The sequence below is a fragment of the Miniopterus natalensis genome, chromosome 10 (genome assembly GCF_054644295.1).
Source record: "Miniopterus natalensis isolate mMinNat1 chromosome 10, mMinNat1.hap1, whole genome shotgun sequence".
NCBI classification, from domain to species: Eukaryota; Metazoa; Chordata; class Mammalia; order Chiroptera; family Miniopteridae; genus Miniopterus; species Miniopterus natalensis.
This window is the reverse complement of record NC_142090.1, coordinates 79,734,954-79,762,502: the sequence shown is the minus strand read 5'-3', so window position 1 is coordinate 79,762,502 and position 27,549 is coordinate 79,734,954. Positions and strand designations below refer to the sequence as shown.

At 35.1% G+C, this 27,549-nt stretch overlaps 1 protein-coding gene and 1 non-coding gene across 2 annotated transcripts in view; both read right to left on the bottom strand.

Moving 5' to 3' along the window:
* The window catches only part of SEPTIN7 (septin 7), a 36,688-nt gene extending 12,462 nt beyond the window's left edge, over positions 1-24,226 (bottom strand). The window contains exons 1-9 of the mRNA XM_016222282.2: positions 23,719-24,226; positions 22,854-22,956; positions 18,415-18,521; positions 11,536-11,636; positions 10,543-10,677; positions 5,559-5,676; positions 3,241-3,333; positions 1,745-1,841; positions 211-262 (exon numbers count right to left, since the gene is read on the bottom strand). Coding sequence (XP_016077768.1) covers positions 211-262; positions 1,745-1,841; positions 3,241-3,333; positions 5,559-5,676; positions 10,543-10,677; positions 11,536-11,636; positions 18,415-18,521; positions 22,854-22,956; positions 23,719-23,742 — 830 coding nt within the window. The 5' untranslated portion in view covers positions 23,743-24,226. The remainder of the gene's footprint in view (positions 1-210; positions 263-1,744; positions 1,842-3,240; positions 3,334-5,558; positions 5,677-10,542; positions 10,678-11,535; positions 11,637-18,414; positions 18,522-22,853; positions 22,957-23,718) is intronic.
* On the bottom strand, positions 399-527 carry LOC148092308 (small nucleolar RNA SNORA30/SNORA37 family). The gene has a single exon (XR_015715219.1). It is a non-coding gene; the product is annotated as a small nucleolar RNA SNORA30/SNORA37 family (small nucleolar RNA).
* Positions 24,227-27,549: the final 3,323 nt, after the last annotated feature.

The following is a 27,549-nucleotide window of genomic DNA, read 5'->3' as shown; positions in this document are numbered from 1 at the left end:
TATATCCCTAGCCACACAGCCTATTTTGTATTTTTGCTAATGACTTTAAAACCCAGGTGAAATAATCCAAGTTGTCTGTCTGCACTTCAGTGCTAGAATGAGGTACCAGTTTAAATTAGCTACATTTATTGAAGGCAAAAGCAACTCTGTCCAACTCTAACTTTATTTAGAAAGAAAAGGCTTGTTATTTTAATCATCACTCACACTTACCTTATCAACATATTTCTTAGAATTGTGAAATCACAATGTTCACCATTTTCAACTAAAAAAAAAAATAGACCACATATATTACTTCCACTAATGCCAGGCTTTTCAAAGAGAATTCACAGAAAAGTGGGGGTAGCGACAATAAGAGAATATGTAAGAGTTCAGATCAATTTCATTAAGGATGTTTTTTCCTCTGTGCCGTTGAGTGACAGCTGCCACTGGCACAGTCCCAGGGCAAGGAGGCCCTCAAGGGTTTTCTATCAGCACCAGCTACCAAATCCTGGCCCCACTGCCCAAGGGAGGACCTGTGAAAGTGCTGTCATTAAGGGTTAACACTGTAACATGGTACTTAATTAAGGGCATGTCAGACAAGTATACTGTAACACTGCTTTACTGTAGTTTAATCCTCAGTGATAAAATATATAAACCTAACAAATGAGCTCTTCAGAGCAACTTTTGAGATTTTCAAAGGGGAGCTCATATCTTTTCCTTTACTGGTAGAGAGTAAGTTTATTCCATGACAAAATGCATTTTAAACGGGGGGGGGGGGGGTAAGGGGGGAATCACTTTAGAAAAACCTCCTCAAGGTAACCAAAATGAAACTTACAGGAACATGTTTGGGGGGGGGGGGGACTAAAACTAGAGATTAAAGCAAATTCTTCAGTGCAGATTTCAAGGGCGGTACAAGTTCTAAAGACTCAACTCAGCAACCTGGGAAAGAGTATAGCGCCACTGGTGCGAAAGTCACTGGTAAGGACAGTAACTTGGAACGATACCCTAAAAATTGTAGAATTTTTCAGAGTAATAACAGATAAAACAATCATGACTCAATCTGGGTTCCAAGTTACTATAACAGAAGATTTAAATCTTTTTATTAGGTTAAACCAATATTAAACACAAACTTGGGGAAATGCATCTATATTGCCTGCAGACTTCTGAGATTTGATGCTATAGCTAAGATTTTGTTTATTTAAAACTCATTACAAAATTAGTAAAGGATCTCTTGAGTTTTTTTAACCCTGAAGATCTGATGCCTAAAAAGGTACCTTTTGTCCCAAGGAAAGGAAACTGTGAATGCTTTAATTGGGCTTATGACAGTTGTTCTCAATCACTCAGTCTGGGAGGGCCCAGATCCATCTGAGACTCCAATAAAAGTAAAAGAGGCCTTTTCTCCAAAGTTGTTTTCAGTTTCAGAAAGTTTATTAGATCCCTTAGAAGCAACCTTTGGCTCTCAGGTAAAGAACCCCTGCATTGTAAGTATGTTTTCAAATAAGAAAACAGAAACAGATCTAATGATGGGGCGGAGGTGGGAGGGTGGGGCACTGACAAGTGACTTCTTGTGTTAGGATTTAATACATGTTGCCTTAGTAGAATACAAGATCTGAAAAACTGTAATGTCTGAGAAAGTGGGACTGAATAAAACTGAATTCACAACCACCTCAATACAGTAAGCATATTATACTACTTACTATAAATACAATTTTTTAATCACATTTTTGAGCTCTTATAGAAAGTTATTCACTAAAGAGAACCTTACCTTCAGCAACACCCCAAGGATACTGTCTTCCTCTGACCCTTTTGCCATTAACTTCAATGATAGTATTACTACCTACCACAGCCAGAGGTAAACGGTCCTATAAAACAAAATATTCTTGTTCAAATACATCTCTGTAGTCCTCACAAATTCAAGAATAAAAAAGTTACATGACTCAACAGATTGGCAAAAAATTACTCTGACAGTCTCTACATTCACTTTTATAGGGCATTCAATACTATTTAGTAAATTGCCATTACATGGTATTCTCAGCAATGTAAACAATAAATAAAATTACATTTTCTCTGAAAATTTTAGAATGCTAAAGCATGTACTAATCAAATTATTTGTTAAAAAATCCTTCCAAAAAGAAGCTATCCCATATTGAAAATATTGCCTTCTGTTGTAGGAATCTAATTGGATATAAAAAAATAAGCCTTTTCCATTTCAAATGGGCACTTTCACTAATTTCATCCAATCATTGCACAAAGTTAAAAAACATTCTCATGGAAGACTTGTGATATTTTTTAAACCAGTCCTCTTACCAAAAATACTCTGCATTTTTGCCAGACACAACCAGAGATTTGTGAAGATGAAAATCTCTGCTTATGAAGATTACGCAATATGCAGTATATACACAACGCAATATACAGACGATGCATCATAGAACTGTACCCTTGAAACCTAATTTTATTAACCAGTCACCCTAATAAATTTAATTTTAAAAAGATAAAAAAAGATGAGGCTTGTGACTAGCCCGCAGATCTGACCACAAAGCGACCCCTACCAGCCCTGGAAGCGGGAAAGCGGGAATATTATACTTGCTAAACTCTACCTTTGAAAGTCCAGATCAGGGAGACTGGATCTGTATTCATCCAGACCAAATCAGAATACAGTCTTTCCAAACTCTTGGAACTCCCAGAAGTATATAAGAATATATAAAATATGTGGCTATTTTACAAAACCTCAGAAATTCTTTATTGGCAAGGTATAAGAATTCCATTATTCCAATTATTTGCTTACATAATGCCATTAATAAATACATCATTTTTAGGTCCTGGGTACTTAGGAAACCACTATAAATTAAAAATACAGAAAATTATGTTGGTATAGATTTTTGGTTGGTTTTTATAAAAGAACAAAAGAAAACATATTTTTGTCTGGCTGTTAAAACAAAGATTAAGCATAACAGTGCTTAAGAACAAACCCTTTCCCTTCTCATTACCTGTTGTTTAAGTGGGAAAATTATATGAAACCAGTTAACTGAAAACCATATGAAAGTGGGAGTTACATTATTCACCTCTCTATTCCACACAACACCTTATTACATATAACAGTCACTCAACAAACTGCAAAGCTGAATTCAACAACAAATAATCTCCCAATTCACTTTGCAAACCAACAACTTAAAACCACTGATATTTTTGGTATTTCTAGTGGATATTACAGTATTTTTAAGGCCCCAAAACATTTTAGTATATGTACAGGAATGAACCTACCTTTATCTTTTTAACAAGCTTATTTTCTTCTTCATCGTCTGTCTCTGGAAATTCATATATTTTAATTTTATGTTCTTGGATTTCTTTCATTATCTAAAATGGAGGGGGAAATCAGCAAAAGAGCACCACACATAATTAGTACATCAGCTTTATTTTTATTATACTCATCTTAAATTCCTATAAGCCTTTAGCTTTAGGTCCTTTACTGTTTTTCAATAATGTAAAAACTGTAATCTAAAAACAAAGTACTATGCTGGTCTTAAAAAAAACCCAATACAGTTAAAATATAAATACCATTGCTGAAATCCAATTTCTTCAGAAGTGTTAAAGTCATGTGGTTATAATACCTAAAGGGTTCTAAATATGATGTACGATCCCAGAAAGGGCTGTCCCTAGCTGATGGCTACTGAAATGGCTTTAGGTCATTTATTTACAATGCCTGAGACTCTCTAGATATAGCTCTATCCAACTGTTTTTACAAAGCTTAAACTCACCTAAAATTTTAGGAGAATTGGGCTAAAGTAAGTAAAACTAAATACAGCACTGGCTTCAGGAGAAAAATGTTCACACTATCAGATAATATCCTTGCATGTAAATGTACATAAACACAGATCAAGGAGCAACAGATACAAGATTGGGCAAGCACACGGAGAAAATATGCCCTAGAAATTAAGAGGCTAAGGCATTAATAAGGAAAATGCAGAAAAGAGACAACTTATTAATAACATCAGAAATAACCTAGTTCAAATTAAATTATCTTGTCCAAAATTACTTGAATTCTAAACAGAATACAGATATTCAAATAATGCTCAACTACCTACCCTATTCAAACCAAAAACTAACATACCTAGAACTAACTAGCTCCCTACCTGTACTGGTATTTCAGTGCTATTCTCACTGCAAAGGGTCCCCAGCAGCAGTAAAGGGATGCTAAACTAAATGTGTTACATGGTTACTATACTAGGAAGAAGCAAAATTGTCCCTGAAAAAAAAAGAGGACCACACATAGTTTACAATTGGGTATATTTCTACATAGAAAAAAACATGAGACTAAATAATGTGTCAAATGCATGACTAGAAGAAAAAAAGAAACGCTAAAAGTTAGCTCTCAGAGCAGAGGTTCTTAGTCAGAGGTTGTAATTTAAAGGGTCTGAGTGTGCATCTTCAAAATAACTAATGCCAAAGCTCCCTCTTAAACTACAGAAACAACTGGTAGGGATACAATCCAATAAATCATTCTGAAAAAGTTCTCTAGATGAATGATAAGCACCCTGGGTTAAGAACCATATTTTTATGCATATGAAAAAAAATTGTACAACCACTACAATGTAACCAATTTGGAAGAAGAGATCATTGTTTGTTCATCTTTTCTGTTAAGTTCTTAGTACTGTTCCAAATCGAGATACATAAAAGATAAAAGGGGAGAAATGTATATATTAGTATCTGAACTTAGAAATAGCACATTACAAAATAAAAATGGGAGTGAATAAATGTAAAAGAGAACCATATACTCCTGATAGAAGTACTGAAAGTCTCAAAATTTAAAAGGATTTAACATGCAAATTTCAACAGGTTTTTGTTTTTGTAACAGGTTTAAGATATTCTCAAATTTATACTGAAAAAGGTGAAAAAAACAAAGTTTCTTATTACAAAGGGGACTACAAGGAAAGTGACATAATTAACTCAAGATCTATTTTTAAATAGTATTCAAAACAGCTGCAATTTAAGATATAACATTGGCCTAAAATAAAAAATGGGCTACTGAAACAGGAGAGTAATTCCAGAAACTGACCCTACATTTCATAAAATATATGTACAAAAAGCAAACACAACAATAAGGAAAAAATAAACCCCTATTTTTAAAATGTTCAGCTTTCGTGAAAAATTAAAAGTTGAAGAAATGATTAGGTACCACTTTATTCCAAAAAATTTTTTCTAAATAAAAGTGGCAAACAGCGCTAGCAAGACACTAAAACAAATATACCCATTAGAGAAGGAATTTGATTGTTTTATTGGGAAAGCACCATGACAAAATGGGGGAAAAACATAACCATACCCTTTGAAAAAGTAATCTTCTTGGGAAGTCAGTCCATGAAAATAATTCTAAAGGGTGTGGGGAGGGGTGCTGGTAAAGGCTACACAGAAACATATGAAATAGCCTTAAGTGACAAAGGATAAGGGCACTATGATAACAGATAAGAGCTTTGAAGAGAAAACTTACAAGCATTATTTGTAATGCAGCACAACCAACCAATATGAAAAACTACAAATTATGTGAATGGTATGAGAAACCCAGGAGTCAAGTGCATTCAGCCCACCTGTTTTTTAAACTGTTGGCACTCCTCCGGTGTAAGTGTGTCTGCTTTGGCAATAAGTGGGATAATGTTCACTTTTTCATGCAAACGCTTCATAAACTCAATGTCCAATGGTTTAAGCCTGCAATACACAATATTTAATATGACTGAACTGATGAGTTTGGAAAAGCAGATTCTTCACACCCCCAATGCTAATTAAATACATTAGAACTACTTTACTTCGTTACCAGAAACACTCTGAAGATGTGCATTGCTTAGGTAGGACAGGACTTCAAGCAGCACTGCAGTGGCTAAAAAAGGCTGTGACTCCTGCCCTGGTCATAGCGTTTTGGCCCTAAAGAGGAATTAGAAAAACCAGAAGGGCTCCAAATAGGCTTTTCTAGAATAGCCTCTATATTTATTACTCAAGATTTGAGAAATCTTTTTTTTTAAGTGAAAAATGGCAGTCCTCTTTGAAACCCATAGTCAGTTCTTGCTACCAACTATATTCTCAGAGAAAGTCTCAAAGAGAACCTTCATCCCTTCGCCCATTACAATCTAGGTGCTGTCTCCACTTTCACTATACTTTCAAGAAGGTGGCCAAATACGTCCATGCTGCCAACTGGAAAATACCATGGTGTTCACCATTACTTTTTAATTTGCTCACTATGCAGCGTTTAGCATTATGTCCTCACAAGCTGTTCCCTTGGGGTACTTTTCAGAATGCTCTTTGTAAGCTAGTCCCTTAAGAGGGACGTTCCTCAAAATTCTCTATTAGGCCTTCCTTCTCTTCTCACTCTACATTACATATGCTTATCGTTGACTGTAATAACTTCTCTTATCTTCTATGGGTCAATGACTTCCAAACCTTCACACCAAGCGCAGATCTTACTCTTACGTTTCAGACTTATGTTCACTCAGTAGAAATACTACTTGAATGTCCCATTTTGGCTCCTCAAAATCAAAAGCTCATCTGAAGCCCTAACTACCCTCCACTTCTGTGTTTCTCAGTGAATGGCACTACAATTCACCCAATTACTCAAGGCTGAAACCCAGATTCTTCCCTTCTCTAACTCTCACTTTCAAAGATTCCGCAAGACTTACTGAACAAAAAAATATATATTTATCTCCATTTCCATTACTTTGGTTCAGGCCACCAAGACCTTTGGTATGGATAATTACAAGAATCTACCTGGTTTCCCTTCAAACCCTGCATACTGCAGTCAGAATAGTCTTTCTGAAATCTGATAGAGTCATTCCCTGACTGAAAACCTTACCAGATTCCTTAGCCAGTGTGGTCTACAGGCCTGGGAAGACATAACCTCACCAGCTGTCTACACCTCTTAGCATTCCTTAGCATCTTTTGCAACCTACTTCCAATATGCCAGCCATTCTGAACCTCTGCCTTCTGGCCTGAAGCATGCTCCATTTCCATTGCCCTTCTAGACCTGCCTAATTCCTACTCGTCTTTAGGGCTTGGTTTATAATTCTCATTTCATCTGGGAATCCTTCTCTAAATTAAGTCTAGGTAGGCATCTTTCTAAGGAGTAACAACACTTAATTTACCATATAGTAACTAGTAACTGCCTGCCTGTGTCTTTGATTTTCTCGTTTTTCCACTGGATCCTTAAGAGCAAGGGCTTTGTCTCATTCATCTGAATCTCCAACACCTAGCGCAGTGTCAACACTACTGATCAAAAAAGTAAACTACTGTGATGTTCCTTATGTCCCTGAATAGCTCTAAATGAAAACCAAAAAAATTTCTCACACCTAGAATATATTGTAGACTAAAAATTAATATCCCACAAAAATAAATGAAGAAAATGAAAATATTTTGCATAAAAATATCATTCTAACGTGGTATTCCTTAGCTTTTATAACACCCTGAGAAAAATAAAGATCTAATTTTATGAACTTTACTAATGTTTTAAAATAAAAAGAAAGCCCTTGTTAGGGTTCTCTTAGAGAAGTATAGTTTTATGTATATTTCACAGATATATACACACATCTATACAGTTGGGAGGATTAGGACCCAAAGATTAACGGGGTATTCCTTTTTACTAACATACAGTATCATACCTCCTAGCAGTTGTGATGCTGACTGGTAGAAGATGGGGGTAAGGAGAGGAGGGGGCAATATGAAGAATTAAGTTAACTACCCTCCTGTTCTAATTCTAATCTTGAATCCTTTGGAATTTGAAAATGGCATTCAGAGAACAGGGAACACTACAGAAAAGAAAGTGTGACTGGAATAACATTGTATTATCAGCAAATGGCACCCTTACCTAACTAGTGCTAACTGAAAGAAACTATCCAATTTTGAAAAAATATTAAGTTTTGCTTATTTTCTTTAATCATTACATACAACACTAAATACAAAAGCTATGGCCCATTCAATCAATCCTAGGTTTTTAAATTACTATGGTCCACTTTCCAGATTATACTCATGACAACTTTAAATTATTATCACCATCATTTACTTAAACCAGTGACAGAAAAGGATTTTGTTACTTTAAAATTTTAATAAATCTTAAAAGCAATATAAAATATTCAAATCAAAATCCAAGTTAGCAAGATTTTACACTTAAAACAATACTTGCTGAATGTTTATTATATTATTGCAACTTTTAAAGAGAAAGACCCTTGGAAATAACCATGAAAAGGAAGTTGGGAAAGTCAGCTTTTTAAGTATGAAACAACAGGGCTGAAGAACATTTAAATCAGTTTAAAAATAAACTTCAGAAAAAAGGTAAAAACCTTTTACAAAAGCCCGGATAAAACACTTTTGCCCTTTCAAATTAGAATACAAATTTCAGAAGCTTACAAAATGTCAATAGCAGAAAAAGCATTTAGTTGTGGTTGATACTTTTCATCTCTCCATTTAGTTTTATTTCAGGTCATCTTTTCCAGCAAATTTCATTTTTAAATGTTGTTTTTAAACAATGGGAAGTCCTTTTAGAATTTCTAGAAGATAAACCCACATTAAAGGGAAAGGGCTATTTAACCACAAAAACTACAGCAAAGTAACTAAAAGGTAAATGTCAAATATTTGTAATAAATATACATATGGATAAAAGACCTATATAAAACTCACTGAGGGACAATGATTTTTTTTTAAGTGGCAATAAATACTCAAAAGGGTAAAAACACCATTTTAAAATTCAAGTTCCAAGTCATTCTTTTATTTTAATAGCAATTACCTGCCACTGAACAAATAAAATGAAGCAACAATAGCTGAAATCATAAATTAACGCTGTGTGCTCAGTGATGACACTGATGGGGTGAGGTGGGGGGGCACTGAAAATACATTGTTGGAACAATTTACAATTACTCCAAAAACAGGATTCTTCTAAAAAGGGAATCCAGGGAATACCCATATGAGATAGAAAGGCCCTGATTCACGTATTATACTGTCTGGAATTTCAGTGTATAGTGAGCAGGGGATTTGCAACTCTCTACATAAAATTCAGTGTCATGTTCTTTCACTGAATGCACAGCAGTACATACAAATGGACAAAACTTTGTTCCATTTCCAAAAATAGTTAAGCTGAGAAACTATTCAAAAGCACATTTTTATACATCGGAAATAAAAAATTTTGAACTCCCAGTCCTTGTGACAAACAATAAATGGCCCAAAGCCACTACACATCATTTGAATCATATCAAAAATTTTTCCTCAAAAAAATCTTATTTCCCATGCAATTTTAAGAAATATATTTTCCCCTGGGGGATAGAAAAAAATGTGATTTCATGAGAATTACTAAATCTTGGAGAGAATCCAAAAGACCTAAAATAATAAAACTGGATATAAACTGACCAATTTCTATTGACTTAACCACAGATTAAGATTTTACTCTGCGGGTGTCCAGGAAAAAACCCTTACAAGTTAAACTAGAATGATTAAAAATATATAAATTCAGGGAGAAGCTAACAAGAACTCATAAAAGGCCATAGTGAGCTGTATTTTTGACATTACTTTTTTTGAGCCTTTTGAGATGAGTTAATTTTGTGCTTTTTTTATTATAGACGAATATTAGAAATAACCATTTGCACCACTACAATCTGACAGTGCAAAAAAATGATAAACTACATAATTAAGGTTTTATGTAGTGATAATGGGCAAAGGGTGGAGGAAGAAGCAGGAAATAGAACAGGAAGGTACTCTTATGAAGGAGCTGGTGTACACTACTGTAATTTGGGTGTTGGATTATCCAGTTCCTTTTGATGGAGAGATGGTGGGGTTACAATTATCAAGTGACTGAGTTATGCTGAGTTATTTACCAAAAGAAAAAGATTAAAGAAGAGTAATTACAAACATCTGCAGTTGCCAATGACACATATATCTACTCAAAATGACAGAGGAGGTACAAACAACAAAAAAGGGCGTACAGGCTGGCCTTTTAACAAACAGAACCACCACACCAGATGAATGTCTAGACACTGAGTTCTCAACTCCTGATAAGCAGAAGGTTAGTACTGACGATATGATACTTAAACAAGGTGGCTGCGATGGCTCAGGTGAAACAGAAGCCAAACAGATTTAGTCACCACAAAAATGGCACATGAGGACTTTGGTACTTAAGTCTTTCTGTAACCTTCTCTATCAGATCTATTGAAATAACATCTTTGGGTATTTTTTTTTGTTAGTTGGTTTGAACATGTCTTTATTGATTTCAGAGGGGGGAGGGGAGAGAGAGAGAAACATCAATGACAAGAGTCATTGATCAGCTGCCTCCTGCACATCCCCTACTGGGGATCAGCCAGCAACCCAGGCAAGTGCCCTGACTGGGAATCGAACCTCTATCTCCTGGATCACAGGTCGAAGCTCAACAGCTGAGCCACGCTGGCCACGCAAAAAAGGTTTCCTATAAGCCATTTTTACATGGAACTTGGGACTTTACAACTGGTATAGTTAAATGCACACCACAGTTGGAATACTAAAATTTGAACCCAAAGTTGAGTATAAACAACAACAACAACAGGTTACCAGAAGCATCAAGGTACTGACCCATGTCCTGAAGGAGCAATGAAGTATAAACAACACTGCACCCTGTTATCAGGCATCTGACGTCTGTTCACTCGAGATTCTGCATTTAGGTAGTCTTCAAATTTACTATCAATGTAGTCAATAACAGGCTGCCAGCTATAGAATGCAGATAAATAAAATAATTAAGTTGCAATTCCACATTTAAATGTACAACTGATGACTGTTAAAGGGCAATAATCAATCATTTTAAATAGGCAAAGTCAATCTAACCAGTAGAAGACATGTCAAAATATTCTACATATACTGATTTAAACACAAGTATCAATTATGTTGACTAAATCTTGATTCATTACTTCTAAACTTTCTGAAAGAAAATTGTTTAGAGTCAAAATATAACTAAATTATCATCATATTTGCATTGATAAGTATATTAATGCTAAGACAATTTACAGTATGAAAAATTATATCCAAAGAGTTTTTCCGTATTATATACAATACAGAACTCCCATGATGACCTTACTTGGATATTTTTAAAGTTGACAGAAATTCACTTCAAAAACAAAACAAAACATGGAACTAAAAAAATATATTAAAACTTCCAACTAAAGTGTCATGGATGTTTTCTTCATTTATGATGTATGAAAAACTGAAGGTCTAGAGTCTGGTTTAAATTAGAATGATAGAAAATAATATATACAAATAGATAAATTATAGTAGAGAATGAAAAGTTTTAAATTTCTTATAATCAGAATTCTTGTATATATGTTGTTTAGAATTTGTCTTCAAAATAATTCAGGATAAGTATTATCTCCATTTTATAGGAAAGAAAATCAGTTCAAGGAAGTTAAGCAACATTAAGTAAGAGGCAAAGTTGGTGTATGAACCCCAGTCTTAGCACTTAAAGTTTAGTGGCCTTTACTAAGACGTGAAATTTTAAAATGTTAAGCAGGAAGAGCCTAAAACCACCCCGAACCTCAAATGCAATGGAAAGCAGTGATGACAAACCCTTCTTACCAATTACTATTATCCACTGCATCTCCAAATCCTGGGGTATCAACTATTGTGAGCAGCAACTGAACCCCACCTTCTTTGATTAAAACTTTGGATTGTTCCACCTGTAAGAGTAATTGGTGCAGACATTAATACCCTAACATTACACCTTCGGTTTTCTAAAAGGTAAGCAGTAGGGAGATTAGCATTAATCAAAACCAACCGGGAAGCTTTTTGTAAATTAAATCTCCCCATTCCCACATTTTCTTTAGAATCAATTATTATGGACATTAGAAGACCTGGTTACTTGAAAGAAAAGTACAATGTAAATAGTGGGTTTATGGCTCACAGTTGGTATAAGAAGGAACTGATAAATAGTAGTAATCACTAAAGCCATCTAATACTTATATAACCTAAATGCACATCTAATAATACAAAGAGTGTGCGCCAATGATTCAGTAATTCAGGGATCAAATGTTATTAAACAGACAAGTACATCTAATCTACCACTTACAATAAATGCTTTGCTGGACTATCTCTATCTACTTTGGTTCAAACCAATTACTCAAGTGAACTTATTACCATTCCCAAATCTTTCTCAACATGTCTGTAATTATTTACACTCGAGTTTATGTTATGGCTAAGATCCAGTTCTCTTTTCAAATATGATACATATTTAGGCCAAAGCAATCAGGAAAGATCCAGGCACTGAAAAGTGGCTAGCAAGTTCACATTTCCTATAGCTGGTGGTCCTTTAGTCAAAGGACAATCTGGTTATATGTCAATTATATCTCATTTTTAAATTTTTTTTTTTTAAAGGACAATCTGGTCAAATCTAGTATCTTATATATCCTGATTTACCTCCAACTCCTTCATAAAAACAGGTCATTCATTTATGGAAACTGTCATTGAAGCAGAAATCCAAAGTAATCACACCACCCTTTTACCTAATAATTCTTTTCAATGACACAGTACTACATATTAGAAACTGATGCAAAAATATAATTGTTCTATATGAATTATCTCCCAATTTTACTTCAAACGCTTTGATTCTCATTACTAAACCTTCAGTTAAAAATTGTACACTAATCATACATCCTAACAGCATATATTTTTAATATCTTTGTTTCCTTGTCTTTATTTTAAAAAACCAGTACAACTTGTTTATTAACATGATAAGAAAAATAAAGGTCTGTATTTTACATACTTTAAAGAGTGTGTTTATAAAGCTTCTTTTCTCCTCTGGCCTATGAAATTCTGTGTACCCATACATGGTCAAATATAAAGACGACAGCAACATATGGAAGAAATCCAGAAAACATAACTGTAAACGAGTGCCCTTCACAGGATCCAACTGTATCCTATCATCTGATTCTACAAGTATTCTCATGGGATCCATGGAAAACAAATCAGTGCAAGTCCAGGAATTTCAAACTTTTCTTAACAAATCTATTCCAAATGGCCACTTTCCCATGCACTTTACTTAAGCAGGTCACATCAGCATATTTTATGGCATCACTCAGAGTTCTCTAAGATTAAATGCATAATTTAATACTGAAGGAATGAATCAAGGACATTTTCAACTGTTTCTCTCTGAAAAATAAAACTAAAGGACTTATATTGTTTATGTTTAATGCCTCTTTTGGATTCCTAGATTCCAGAAATCTAAGGCACTGTTTTCTAGTATTGTTTTGTTTTTCAATCTGAGGGAAAAGTCAAACCTTCCATGTTTATACTGCTTCATTTCTTTCATTTTCAAAAGACTGTTAAATACACTAAACTTCTCTAACATAATGTTTAAGTCATTTGTTATAGTAAATAAAAAAATATTAATTAATTGTATTAAATTTTGAGAAAGTTAGAATTTTCTGTCAAGAGCTTATCTGTCTAAGCACTGCTCAGCATTACAGCCAAAGCACTGCAGAGACTTCAACATCCAGAGGCTGAGATATTCCATTTAGTCCAAATACAAAAACTATTTTAATTATTTAATGGCTTAAAGACAAACATCATCTTGAATACTTCATTATGTTCCACAAGACACTAAAAGAAGCAATGACCAATAGAACAGTTATGCCTTAAGACAACCACCTTCTCACCAAGACCCAGAACTAGTTTACTGATATTTATCTAAAGAGTCTAATTCTGCCTTCTACTCTCTGAACCACTACACCTCATTCCCATCTCCTTACACTGAGACTTTAAGTCCCTTGTGCCTTTCATTTTCTATTAGCAGCCCCCTCCCAAACCCTTTATATCTTTTCCTGTCCAGCTCAGATATCTTTCTATTCTATAGAATTCATGAACTTCAATCTCAACAGGAATTTTCCTGCTGTCTGATAACCCTTTTATGTGCTCCTTAGTCTCATTTCCCAGTGTGGCTCTTCCCATGCTCTACCCGACTATCTCTGTGACCATGCTAGGAAAGGAACCTTCTCTCTCCTTGAAGACAAGAGCACCTCCAATTTGTCTGAAGCATCACTGAATATTCCCTCCTGTTCAATGGAATAGATTCCTTTCTTCCTAAGTCTAATTTCTCAATGCATTCTGGGGATCTGATCCTTTTCCATTTTAGAGTCATCTTGACAACTGTTTAGACTATTTCCCCTGTATCTTCAACCTCTCATCCCTTAGGGGCTGAGTCTCCATAGGATATAAACATTCTCAGATCTTTTGTGTAATAAAAACCAAATGACTCAGTTCCCTACACTCTAACCTCTAGGTATTCCCTCTCATCCCTTTCTTCACAGCTATCCCATCTTCATTGCCTCACTTACCACTCGCTTTTCAGCCCATTGCCATCTTGCCCTTGATTCCTACTACACTTCACTAAAATCTACCTTGCCAAGGTCACCTCTATAGCACCTTACGGCAGCATCTTTTTCACTAAATCATAATTGTTTGCTACATCCTTCACTTGATTGTGAGGATCCTTGAGAATTTTGACTGTGACCATCATCACCGTAGCAGCAAAACCTGGTATAAGACAAATGTCTGTTCCGTGACTAGTTAAAAAAAAATACCAAAATTGGAACAACGTCAACAGTAGAGGTTCCTAATTAAACTCTATAAAAATGTTTCGAAGGGTCTAGTCTGGCAGGGGGGCTCAGCTGGTTGGGGCATAGTCCCATGCACCAAAAGGTTGTGGGTCTGACTCCTGGTCAGGGCACAAACCTAGGTTGCCAGTTTGATCGGGGCGGGGGGGGGAGGAGACGGTACGGGACATGACAACGCACAGTAGGCAACCAACTGATATTTCCCTTGGACATCAATGCTTCTCTCTCTTAAAAAAATTAAAAAACCAATGAAAATATCCTTAGGTGAGGATTAAAAAAAAGGTTATTACATGTTATCTTTGGGACAGAATTCATTATATTCACCTTTTTTTACCGCCCAAATTTTTGTACCCATTTAACCTATAATAGTGACTTGCAGGACTTCACAAACCAAGGAAAAAAGTTTTAAAGGGGAACAACATAAGGTTTCCAACTAATAACTTAAAAAACTCTAACACTGTCAATTCACAAAAGAAAGTAAAATGGATTTAGTCTCAGAATAAAGGACAGTCTTTCCCTAGAAATATCTGGCAATCTTTCACTGACATGAAATATGATTTAAAAATTTTTAAATATAATAAAAAATTTAAAATTTGCTACCATACATAAAACATTTTTCTTAAAAATATTGTTAACCTGAGGATCTATATTTGAGACTGGAACATAAAGTGGAGCTAAGTGTTCAACTGTTTCTATCACTTCACTTTCATTAGTTTGTTGGAGGAAATACACATAAATGAAAGCAAGTAACATGAGCTACTCCATTCAACTTGAAATATTCTAAAAGAACTAAGGAGAAACGGTTCCTTCTTGGTCTTTCCCATAGAGAGGATGACACCAGTCTGTAGCAGGCGAGCAACAACACAGAGCAGTGGCTCTCGAAGTCTAAGACCCAGACTAACAGCTGCATAGTCTGGAACTTACTAGAAATGTAAATTCCTTGGGTCCCGCCTCAAACCTACTAAACAGCAAACTCTGCAGCGGGGGAATCAGCAATGTGGTTTCTCAAGCCTTCCAAATGACTGACGCACAGCTGAGTGTGAGAAGCACTGGCATAAAGAACTCCAGGACTAGAGTGTCAGCTCACACCTGGGACTGCAGAACATACGGTTAACACACCCACGACAGGCGGCCAGAATTAATCTCAGGGACTTCCAATACTGAGCCCACCCTTCACTCAAATCGGAACCACTTATACAACAGGAAGCCAGGATCATCACTCTGCTCAGTGTAGCAGCTTCTCCTTCCTTCTAAGATCGAACGGCAAGGAATTTCTTGCAGAGTGAAGCGTGGTCTTTATTGAAATCTCACTCCCTATTTGGCCACATCACAGACTTTTCTTCGCCCTCCTCTTTTTTTGGACAGCTGATGAGCATTTGGATTTTCAAGAGCTAGAAATATTATTTTTTGTGTTTATTAAACAAAGTAAAATAAAACATGGTAAACTACAAAACTTTCATGAGTTAATTGGCTTCCATCATCCACCCAGCAGTTTACTGGAATCTCAAGCCTAGCACTTAAATGAAAGTCAACAGCATCCTGAGTCCATCTTGCAAATTCAAACCTAATAAGCAACAGCAAACACCATGTTTGTACAATTACAAAAACACCCACTTCAGTATCCCTTACCATCTAGCACAGCATCCGAGAGATCAGCCTTATGGCCTACAGAGGCATTTTCATGTTACAAAACTATGATAAATAACTCAATGATCAAATCATTTGGTCTTCATTTTAAATTGCCTAACTGGGAAAATATCTCCCTATGTCTGATTTATAAAGGAAAAGGTAAAATAAGCTATAAAAAAATTGACAGTTTGTTGGACCAAACATTATTAAAAAGGAGTAGATACAAAAAAAAGCTATTCCATTTATTAAGAATAGGTTAACCTATTAAACTAGCACTCATTATCTACAATAGAGAGACAGCATAGGTCAACAGAATGCGAGACCAAACCAGACGGCTTCTATTTGTAGCCTATTTCTGTCACTCTAATGACCTCAGGCATATCACCATCTCAGTGCCTCAATGTTCACATTTGTAAAATGGGGATAATAATACCACTTATTTCATAAAGTTCTTATAAGAATTAAGTAAGTTAATGCATCGAAAGCCCTTGGAACAGTACCTGGAAGATGTTAAAGACTCACTAGGTGTTATTTTATTATTAATGCAGACCAGGCATTTTGTTAGGTGCTAGAATTACTAGGAGGATTCAGAAAACATCCTCACTAGCACTAATCGCCAAGAACACTTTTGGTAGGTACATGAACATTAAGATTTAACAGATATTTTACACTAAGTATTCCCAAACTTAGGAATCTACACTGGGGTTCCTTTAACATTTCTACATCACTTACTGATCTTGAATTTAAATACCTACATTAAGAAAGTTCAAAGTTTAACTTCTTGCTTAGGTAAAATATCCAATATCGGTCACAATAAGCAATGTAGTTAGTAGCAAGTTTTTAGAACACACTCCCGAGGTAATTTGAAATCTCAAGCTCTATAAGGGATAAAAAAATACTCCTAACAGAGAAAGCTTTAAAAAGAAGAAATAAAGTATTTATGTCACAGAATTACTTCTTAGGGACCTAATTTCCACACTGCATCTTGCAGGTTGATATATGTTTCTGCTCAGAATTCCCAGGCTCCTTCCACCTTGTGCATGGGGATGATCTCTGCCAATCCTCTGAATCCAGCACCACTACCTCAGTAAAGCCTGCTCCAACTAGATCGTCCTCTCTATGTGTTGCATTACTCCACCAACAACTTTTCAATCAATAGTTTAAAGTAGTGCTGCCCAACAAAAATGTAATGTAAACCGCAAAAGTAACTTTAAATTTTTCAGTAGCCACTTTAAAAAGTAATAGATTAATGCATTTTATTTAACCCAATATAACCAAAATATTATCTTTGCAAAATGCCATCAACATAAAAAAAATTATTAGACATTTTACACTCTCTTTTACATACTAAGTTCTAAAATTGGGAGGAGTATTTTTATAGTTGCATAACATCTGGATTTGGACTACCCATATTTTAAGAGCTCAACAGCCACATGTGGCAACCACTACTGTACTGGACAGTGCAGACAGATCTAGAGTCTATGGGTCAGCATCACTGCCATCATCTGGGATTTTGTTAGAAATGCAGAATCTCAGCCCCCCTCAGACCTACTAGAACAGAAACTAAATTTTACCAAATTCCCCAAGTGATCTGAATGCACATGCAATATTGAAAACTACTAAATTAGACCACACATAGCTCGGGAGCCTTAAGGTATTGCTACTGCCATTCATCCACCATGTGGTATTATGTTTCTAACACAGAACACTGTATTTAAATAATAATGGCTTTTCAGAGTCATGTTTTCTCTACACCTCTGTCCAACAGAACTTTCTGCAACAGTAAAATATATATGCACTGCCCAAATGGAAGTCATTGGCTACATACGGCTACTGAGCACTTTAGATGTGACTATTGCAACTGAGAAACTAAATTTTTTCATTTTATTTATTTTAACTCACTGAAACTTAAAAACCCACATATGGCAAGTAGCTACCATACTATACAGCATAACTCTAGCGGTACTATTTACTCCTATAATTATTACTGTGTAGTCTCTATTAGGGTCTTCAGGACAAATTTAGAAGGTTTTAATCAAGATAATTCCTCTAACTGGCTGCGCTTCTTTCTCTTTTATCAACATGTTTACCACTTTACATTGGCTGAGGCCAACTCTGAAACCTACCTCTAGGGAAGCATAATAAAATTTACAGTATGTGATTTTGTGTGTTAACATTACTATAGCTTGTCATCAATTAACAAAACTAATATACATACCTGTACAGTCTTTTTTATTCTATGGGAAGGACCTGGATACTCTGGAGAATACAAATCTGTGAGGAATAATGAGTTGATTAACGTTGACTTTCCCAATCCAGATTCACCTGAAAGAAACAGGGGGGATCTGTTAATCTGTTAAACTCAGCCATGTTACTGACTTTAATATTCAACAAACGCTATCTATAATCAATCTTGCTTTATGCAAGTACTTCTTGGGGGGACAAGAAAGTGACATCAGAAAATATACTATAAAGACCTCCTATTAGAGTAAGCTCTTTGTCTTCATTTTCTTATCTAATTAGACCCACATTTCCAAGGATTCTTTTTAGCTTTATAATTTTACAAAGTAATGTACCTAATACAATAGCCTCCATTTTCAACAGTAATGTATTCCTAGATGTCAAAGTTAAGCATAAAGGAAACACTGGATTATATATTGCTGCTTTCGTGAAATAAAACAAAAGTAGTAAAAAATGCAATAATTAATGACCAAAGCAAGAAACCACACAGCTATGAAAAGAATCTCCCTATACACACACACACACACACACACACACACACATACATATACCCACATACACACCTTCTATCTGGGTGGAGAAACCTATAATATACCATTTCATCTGAACATGGTACAAAAAAGATATGTACAAGGCAGCACGAGAGCACATAGTGAAAGACTAACAGGCGTCTCAGATACTGATAAACCAAGTGGCTAAAAAATGGAAATAATCTGAATAATATACTTGATTGTTAAAAATAAATGAAAAAATTCCTACCCAGAGAATAAATATTTTTCAAATACCTATTGAATACTTATATAATGTAATCATATCTTTGAGGTCTAGCCCATGAAAGCCATGCATATTCCATTACTGTTCAAAAATACTACATTTCAAGCCTAAGAATAAAACATTCATAAAATGTCTGAGGTTTTGAAGAAAGTCACACCAATAATTATTTATAATAGCTACACCAACATATAAAGATGGTCAGTGAAAAGGAACCTAAACAACCAGATAAACCAAGAAGCATATCAGAAAAAGTGAGAAGGAACTACAAACAAAAGTGGTCAATACCACCGAACAAAAAGATTTTTAAAAAAGTAGTCAAGAGACCATGAGAAGGCCTTTTACTGACCTTTAATAAGAACAATTTTATATTAAGAAGTCAAATGGTGAGGAGTTAAGTAATAGGTGGGAAATTTAAAAGTACAGATTTATTCAGTAAAATAAAGAGAAGATAGCACCCATGAGATAGGAAAAATTATGTTATCCAGGGAGGGTGCTATTCTTTATTTTGCTTTTCAATATGCTTATCTCTGAAGATTTCATCTAACAAGAATGGTCTAGACTTCATTAAATACTGATTATTTCCAAGGTATTCCATACATATATGGCCTGGAATTTGCTATAAGTCTATTTCATCTCCTCAAAATCTATCAGGGTATCCCTTGACATACAGACTGATGTACATGCTAATTCTAAAATGCAAGCTAAACAGGTTCCCTATGACCTGGTTCTGCAATTATCTAAACAAGGTTTACTTACTCTAATTACAGTAATTGACCACCAGCACTAAGAGCTAAGTAATAATTCTACTGTGTAGCTAGTAGCAAACATTCCAACCAGCTGCTCAATAATTACCTCATTCACTGAGTTAAAAAGTTTTCACTTGCTATGCATCGAAAGTTGGAAGGTCTTGAGGATGTTTATGATATTTCTTGCTATACTCAAATAAAAGTACTATTTTTATAGTCTAGCTCAAGAGGGTAACTACCTTTTTGTAAAAAATCCTCATGTTACCAGAAAATCTAAATGTCTATATAGAAAATTTTATGATTATTTTAAAAATGGATTAACCACATTTTGTGGTTAAATGTACTGTCCTTAGTGGAGTAAAGGCCTGGAGTGGGGCAGGGGCTGGGTAGAAAGAGGCAAAGCAGGGGGAAATGGGGGACATCTGTAATACTGTCAACAATTTTAAAAAACTAATACATTAAAAAATATATACTTTTTGCCTGGCTGGACGAGGCTCAGCATTTGAGCATCGGCATAGGATCCAGAAGATCGCAGTTCGATTGCCAGTCAGGGCACATGTCAGGGTTGCGGGCTCGATCCCTAGTCAGGGTTGTACAGGAGGCAGCCAATTAATGACGACTCTCTCATCATTGATGTTTCTATCTCTCTTCCTTTCCCTTCAATTAATTAACATATATTTTTTTTTAAAAGTACTTTTTCCCTTAGGCTAGGGTCTACCACCTTTTGGAGGTTGTAAGTCAAGTTTCTGTAAGTTCTGCTAAATTGAAGAAGAGCTGAAATCAACAGATACTGTTTATGAGCTCTACACACCATGTTCCTCTAAATTCTTCACATTTTAGCCTGAAATTCTAATTGATCATTCAATAAACATTCCCTCTTAAAAAGCAAGTATTCTTGGAAATACTATTAGTCTTTCATACCATGGGGGTGAGGGTGGGGGTTAGACTTTTCCTCTAATTTCTTTCTAGTAGGCCAGCATTCACTATGGAAGCTTTAATTTGGAGGAAAATCGGATTCCTTTTGAAAAATATGAATCAGATAAAGTAAAGTTTTTGTGGAAATATCAGAGTGGAGGGTTCTATGAAACTAGAGGGCAGCTTAAGGTCAGTGACCACACTAGAGGGGAAAGAAAAAAAAGAGGTATCAGGAAAGAAAACAGGAGCATAACAAAAAAAATGATTTTACTTGGATAGAAGAGGAGAAGCAAGGAACTGATTTTTCTTGAGTGGGGAGCACATTCTACAAAGTGATGTTAAGGTGTGCCTTTCAAAGCCGAAGGGCTGGCTTTGCTCTTATGAACTAGATGATTCATAGATTCTTTTAAGTTCTATAAATCTCATACACCCAAATTTATACACAGAAAATACACCAACATTAATAATGATCTCCTCTCTCGTTTTAAAAAATTCCACCTCCTCCTCTGTATCACATTTCTAATGGAAAACCATTTGTAACAAGTAGTAGTTTCTATAGGAAGAATATTTTAAAACGAAAGAAATAATTTTTTTATTTAGAAAAATCTCACCAGGATTTAAAACCCTAGCTGGCCTGCATTCCCACATATTATTCTACTAAGTATATGCTCAAGAAGTTATTCTTTAAACTAAAATTTTAATATCAAAACCTTATTGAAAGTTTTTCTAATTATCCTAATGGACCCAGGAAATTTTCTTACAAATTAAAAAAATGATCTTATGTTTGTCTACAGTTTGTCATTTAAGATCACTAACATTGCATGTGTAAAGGTAAGATGTACTATTTCTTGACATGTAATGATCATGTTACCAACTTATGGAAGAAAAGGCACGTTCTATAGACATTTTACCCGTACATCTAGACCCACCTTTACTCCATAGCAGCAATTTGAAAGCTAGGTATACTATACTTCTATTCAACCTGAGACAGGCAAGCTAACTAACTTAAATATTACGGTTAATTGATAAAATACCCTTCTCTTCAATGAAGAAGTACTTCGTAGATAATTTAATTAATCTAATTCAATACGAGGGGTTGACTATATTAGCAAAAATAAATGTGCACTACATAAAGGCCCAATAACAACTCAATTTTCTTTGTCAAGAATAGTCAATCCATTATCCTGCTTTTAACCTTCTTAAAAAGGAGAAATACAATAAAGCTGCATCATACTTAAGATTTATGTTCTAAAGTCAGCCTATATAAGGTGAAAATATTATAGTCATTTAAGATTAAGACTGTAATTTAGATTACTCATCTTATATATGGTAATGTGTTTCTTCATCTACAATGATGATGTTACCAAGCTACTGTCAAAATAACCCTAGACAATCCCTTAAAATGGACTCCAGGCAGATTAAGGTCTTTGAAGGATCAAGCACAGGAAAAAGGAAACTGAATTAGAGAACGAGTCATGTTTCACTCATGCAAGGACTTACGCTCCATGAACGAATTCCCGGGGTAATACTCTGCATGATTACGATCCTTTCTACCCTATCCTTTTTCAAACTGAGAACACATATGTTTAAGTTAAAAGCTCACGTGCTATGATGCTTCTTAGTATGTAAGTCACACAAAAAATTATCCCGGAGAAATAAGTAATCAGCAGATGTTCTCTCCTCTTGTACCATTACCAACTGAAGAGAACGTCTCTAGTGTTCTCTTCTACCCCCTACCCCGCTCCACTGCTTCTCAACTTTTAGTTTCCAAAATTGTGCCATCTTAAAAAAGGAGACAAGAAAATATATAAATCTCATTATACCACCAAACTAAATTTTAAAATGTATTCACATAATAAGAGGAAAATATAACATATGATCCCTGCAGTTATTTGGACAACTGTTTTCTTAAATTCATTCAGTTGATTAATAGTTTCAAATTTAGATCAAAATTCAATTTTAGGGAGAACTCATATCTTACCCACAACCATAAGTGTGAATTCAAACCCTCTCTTCACTGATTTCCTGTATACTTGATTTGGGAGATTTGCAAATCCCACATAGCCTTCAAGGTTCTTCTGTTGCTGAGAAAAGAAAAAAGGGCCAAGTTATTCATATATCAACAAAACTCTTCTGTCACACATTTCAAATTCCCTCATTAACCTATTTTTGAAAACTATACAAACTATTATTCACAGAAAATCCAGCGGAATTTTATAATGCTATCAATAAAAGTATTAGTTAACTGCAGTAATGGGCAAAGTGAATTTAGCATGAGTTAACTGACAATACAATGATCAATTATAAAAATCCAAGGAAATAAAATAAAAATTTTAAAATCGTAACTCAGAGCAAAGATTTCAATTTATGGTAAGTTAGTAACAATAAGATTCTGACCAATCAACTTAAAGAGACACAACAAAGGCTTAGTCACAATATAAAATTCCCTTAAAATTGTACTAAGAACTCTAATTATCTCATTTGTTCATACTAACACAGCTGTGAATTTCTTGAAATTTGTCTTCCTATTCATAAAATAAAATGAAATAAAATAAAAATGTTGAGTTTAAAACAATTTCTCCACAAATTCTTGAAGGCTCTCATGACTAGTGTTAACCAATAAACAGTATCTTTTATGCTGTTACACCAGATCCAATTATGTCACTTCAAGATGTCACACGATCCCACTGCTTCCATTATCAGGGAAATCGGATTTACCCAGGTTTTAAATTATTTGATTTTCTGTATGGTTTTTGATTTTTTGATGACCTCAATATAATAGCTGCATGAGTAATTCAAAGAAGCCTACTTCTAAACTGGTGTAGTAAGTCTGATTTTTAACTTACCCATTGGCAAGAAAAACTGTCCATAGTTCAGACCATCTGAGTAGAGTCTTTCTGGTTAATTTTACTTAGAGGTAGGTCTTATTCATCATTAAAATATAATGGCAAAATATTCCTAAGAGGCACTCATTTCTCTTAAAAGTTTTTGTCACATTTAAAAAACATCATATGAGATTAAAGCATTCAGTCAATATATTCAGATTTAACAAAGAACAGTTTGCATTCCTCACTAGTATCACATATGTAGGTAAATATTCTATCAATAACCTTTTACCCTTTTTTCATTCATATAAACTAATTTTTAAGCCAAATGTTGAGACGATAAGGAAGCCAATTAAATTGAAAACCTAATTTTAAATACAATAATTAGGATACTGATCAGAATATACTATTTTAAAATCAAATATCTGAGAGCCTACTATGTGTAGAGCTAAAAATATGTATTAAATTAAGTCTTCCTTGGCTCACATTTCATCCAACTGTAAGTTAAATTTAAGTTAACTTAGACTGAAAAAAAGTCTCCATAAATTATCTAGTATACTCACAGCTACTTTGTAAAGAACACATTTCCATCATTCCAGTGTTCCAGATTCCAACAGAACAGATCCACAGAAGAACAGTAAACGAGGAATTCCAAGAATTGTATGACAGGATTTAGTCCAAACAGGAAGGGAAATCCATTGGAACAGAGCAAAAGATTGGGAAAAAGAAAAGTTACTTACATGTAACTCAACAAATCAGAGGTAAATTACAAATAAGTTGAAGGCAGACTTTTTTCTACACATGTCAATAAGACTTTTTTTTTTTTTTTGAGGGGTACAAGACCCAGTGAGTTTAATTCATTTTCAGCAGCTCTCCTGATGAAATATAGACCAAAAACCTCCTATCTTTTAATAAAAGCCAATTACTATGCCCTGCACCTGAAGCATTACAAGAAATGGTGGGAAAGCTGTAACATATGAAGTTTCAGGAAGGTATACAGGAAGCAAGTTTAAATCCCAATAAGAAAAAAATGTCAATTTTGCTTTCTCAGTCACTGGATTAAGACAGCCTAGATCAGATAAAGACAAAATGTTTTGGATAAAGCATTTACACAGTGCTGTATTTCAGGTTTTATTAATTAAACTGAAGTTCAGAATTGGAAGAAATGCAGGCTTATGGATGGATGCACGAAAGGGAAGGAAGCTAAAGATGGCAAGCAGAAAAAATGAAGTAAATGTGAGCTGTGAAAACTGAAAAGCAACTAATGAAGCACAAAGAAAACAGACTGCCCGTGGACAAAACATCTGTGAAAAGTGTGCACTTTTATTTTATACTGACATGAATCTGAGAATTATATCAACCTGAAACAATGATGATAATGATGCTGACTCTTCACAGCAAAGCCTACCCTGACCACCTTCCCTAAAATTACAACCCCACTCATCACCTCAGAACTTTGCTGCTTTATGATTTTCTCCTTAGCACTTACCATCTAACATACATTGTACTCATCCTGTTTATTGCCATCTCCACCCCAACCTGCCTCCAACACTAGAATGTAAGCTCCATCAAGGTAGAGATTAACGAATTGTATAAATTGTGGCATCAAAAAAGAAAAAGCCATCTGGGAGAGCTGAAGAAGTTTCAGAGGAAATATTACAGGCTGCATATTCAAGGAAGCCACCAGACAAAATGCGTAAGAGAAACACCTCAGAGTCTGCCCGGAGTCTTACTAATCGCTTTACCCTCAACTCCCAGAACCACCTTTGGCATATGGTATAATCTGAGGACTGAAGTAAGAAAAGAGATGTATTCTAGGAAAAGTGGTGGGCCCCAGAAGTGGGGATAAACTTACTATTTCCAAGAACGAAAAGAAGGGACATGAACTATAATGATGTGAAGTAGTGGACCAGGGGATAAGTGATAGAAAATGAGGTCAGGGAGGCAGTCAAGGGCCAGATCATGTGGGACCCAGACAAAAGAAATTTGGATGTTATTTTAGGTATGATGGGAAGCCACTGGAGGGTTTCACACAGGTGAGTGACCTGACCTGATTTGTGTTTTAAAGATAGCTCTCACTGCTAAGAGAAGGAGTGAAAATAAGGAAACTAGTAAGAAGCCTACTGCAACAGTCCAAGAAAGAAAGGGTACACACTAACTTTAGATGGTGTAGAAGCAAGAAGAGATAAGAAGGATTCGGAATATGCTTTGTAGGTAGAAGTGTCAGGACACTGCTAATGGACTGGATTTGACTGATGAAGGAAAAAGAGACCAAAGATAACTCCTAGGCTTTTTTGGCTTGAACAACTCCATGGCTAGTGGTATCTCTTAAGGAAACAGGGAACAACAGAGAAGGAAAAGGCTGGGAGAGCCAAAGCTGCCAAAATCAAAAGCATCTTTGAACGTGTTAAGTGTCTATTATATATTCAAGGAGAAATGTCCAGCAGGCAGTTAAATAGATGAATCCAGAAATTCTAGGGTTGGTTGGAGCTGAAAATATAGATTTTGGAATCATAAGCATATAGACAATATTAGGGGACAACAGAATTCCCAAGGAGACTCTACATAAAAGGGGGTCTAGACAGAATCCTGGAGCACTACAACCTCGAGATTGAGAAAGAGTATGAAAGATGAGTCAGTGAGGAGGAAGGGGATTGGCTCAAGATCACTCAACTGTGTTAACCGCCACCAAAGGGTCAAATCAAATACCAAAGATGTCACCATAAAATTTAGAAATAAGGTTACCGGTAATTTTGGATAAGAGCAGTCTCAGTAACATAGTGACTAAGTTGAGAGTAGACATTTAGACATAACGATTATGACAATTTAAATAATTTTACATTTCAAATTAAATTATTTAAAAATTAAACATGTTACTTGTCAATCCCTGCATATGACTGATTTTTCAGATGGAGAGAACCATGTCATTTTCGTCTCTATATTCCCAGCAATGTGCCGATACACAGGAGATAGTAAAAGCTGAATGACTAGAATACACCTTCAGAGGAAGAAACTGTACCCAAAAAGAAAAGACACATATATCTCATAAGAACCTTTCTTTACCCCAAATTCTAATATCAACCACACTCTGTGATTCACAAGACTTAGCCACCCACTGAATCTTTTCCTGCACAAATGAAATGTTCACAGTGCCAGTATGAAATATAATCTCTGAATAAAGAAATATTATTTTTAGGTGTGAGTGATATAACTGTGATACTTACAAGCATGTGAATACAGATATATGTATATTAATTAAAATACCTTTAGGTCTTAAGAGTATTATTTGATTTCAAACATCAGCTATAACAAGAAACAGCAAATCATGTTTTCTAAAAGCACATATTTACAAAATCTTTTAGTTACAGAGATGCCAAATCTCTATGTCAGAATTCATATTTAAGAAAAACCAAACTACAACAACTCCACTGCTTGTTGTTTCACTGCCTATGAAGAAGTCAACATAAACACAACATCCAATAATTTGTGTTAAAATTAACCTTATTTCTAGAAGCCAACTATATCTAAGGAACAAGATGCTTCAAACAAGTTCCAATGGGCAGATTTATTGGAACCCTTAAGAATTCTTTATAGTCTCTTGCCTTTGTTCCAATTCCAAGGAATAAAGTTACCAAAATTGTGCCATCTAAAATCCCATTATCATTTTTAAAGCTTTGAATATTAATATTTGCTTTAATGAATTTTCCCAAGGAGCCCAGCCTGAGTGGCTCAGTTTGCTGAGCATTGTCCTGTGCATCAAAAGGTTGTGGGTTCAATTCACAGTCAGGGAGCAAGCCTGGGTTGAGGGCTCAATCCTTGGTAGGGACAGTATGGAAGGCAACCGAAGGCAAT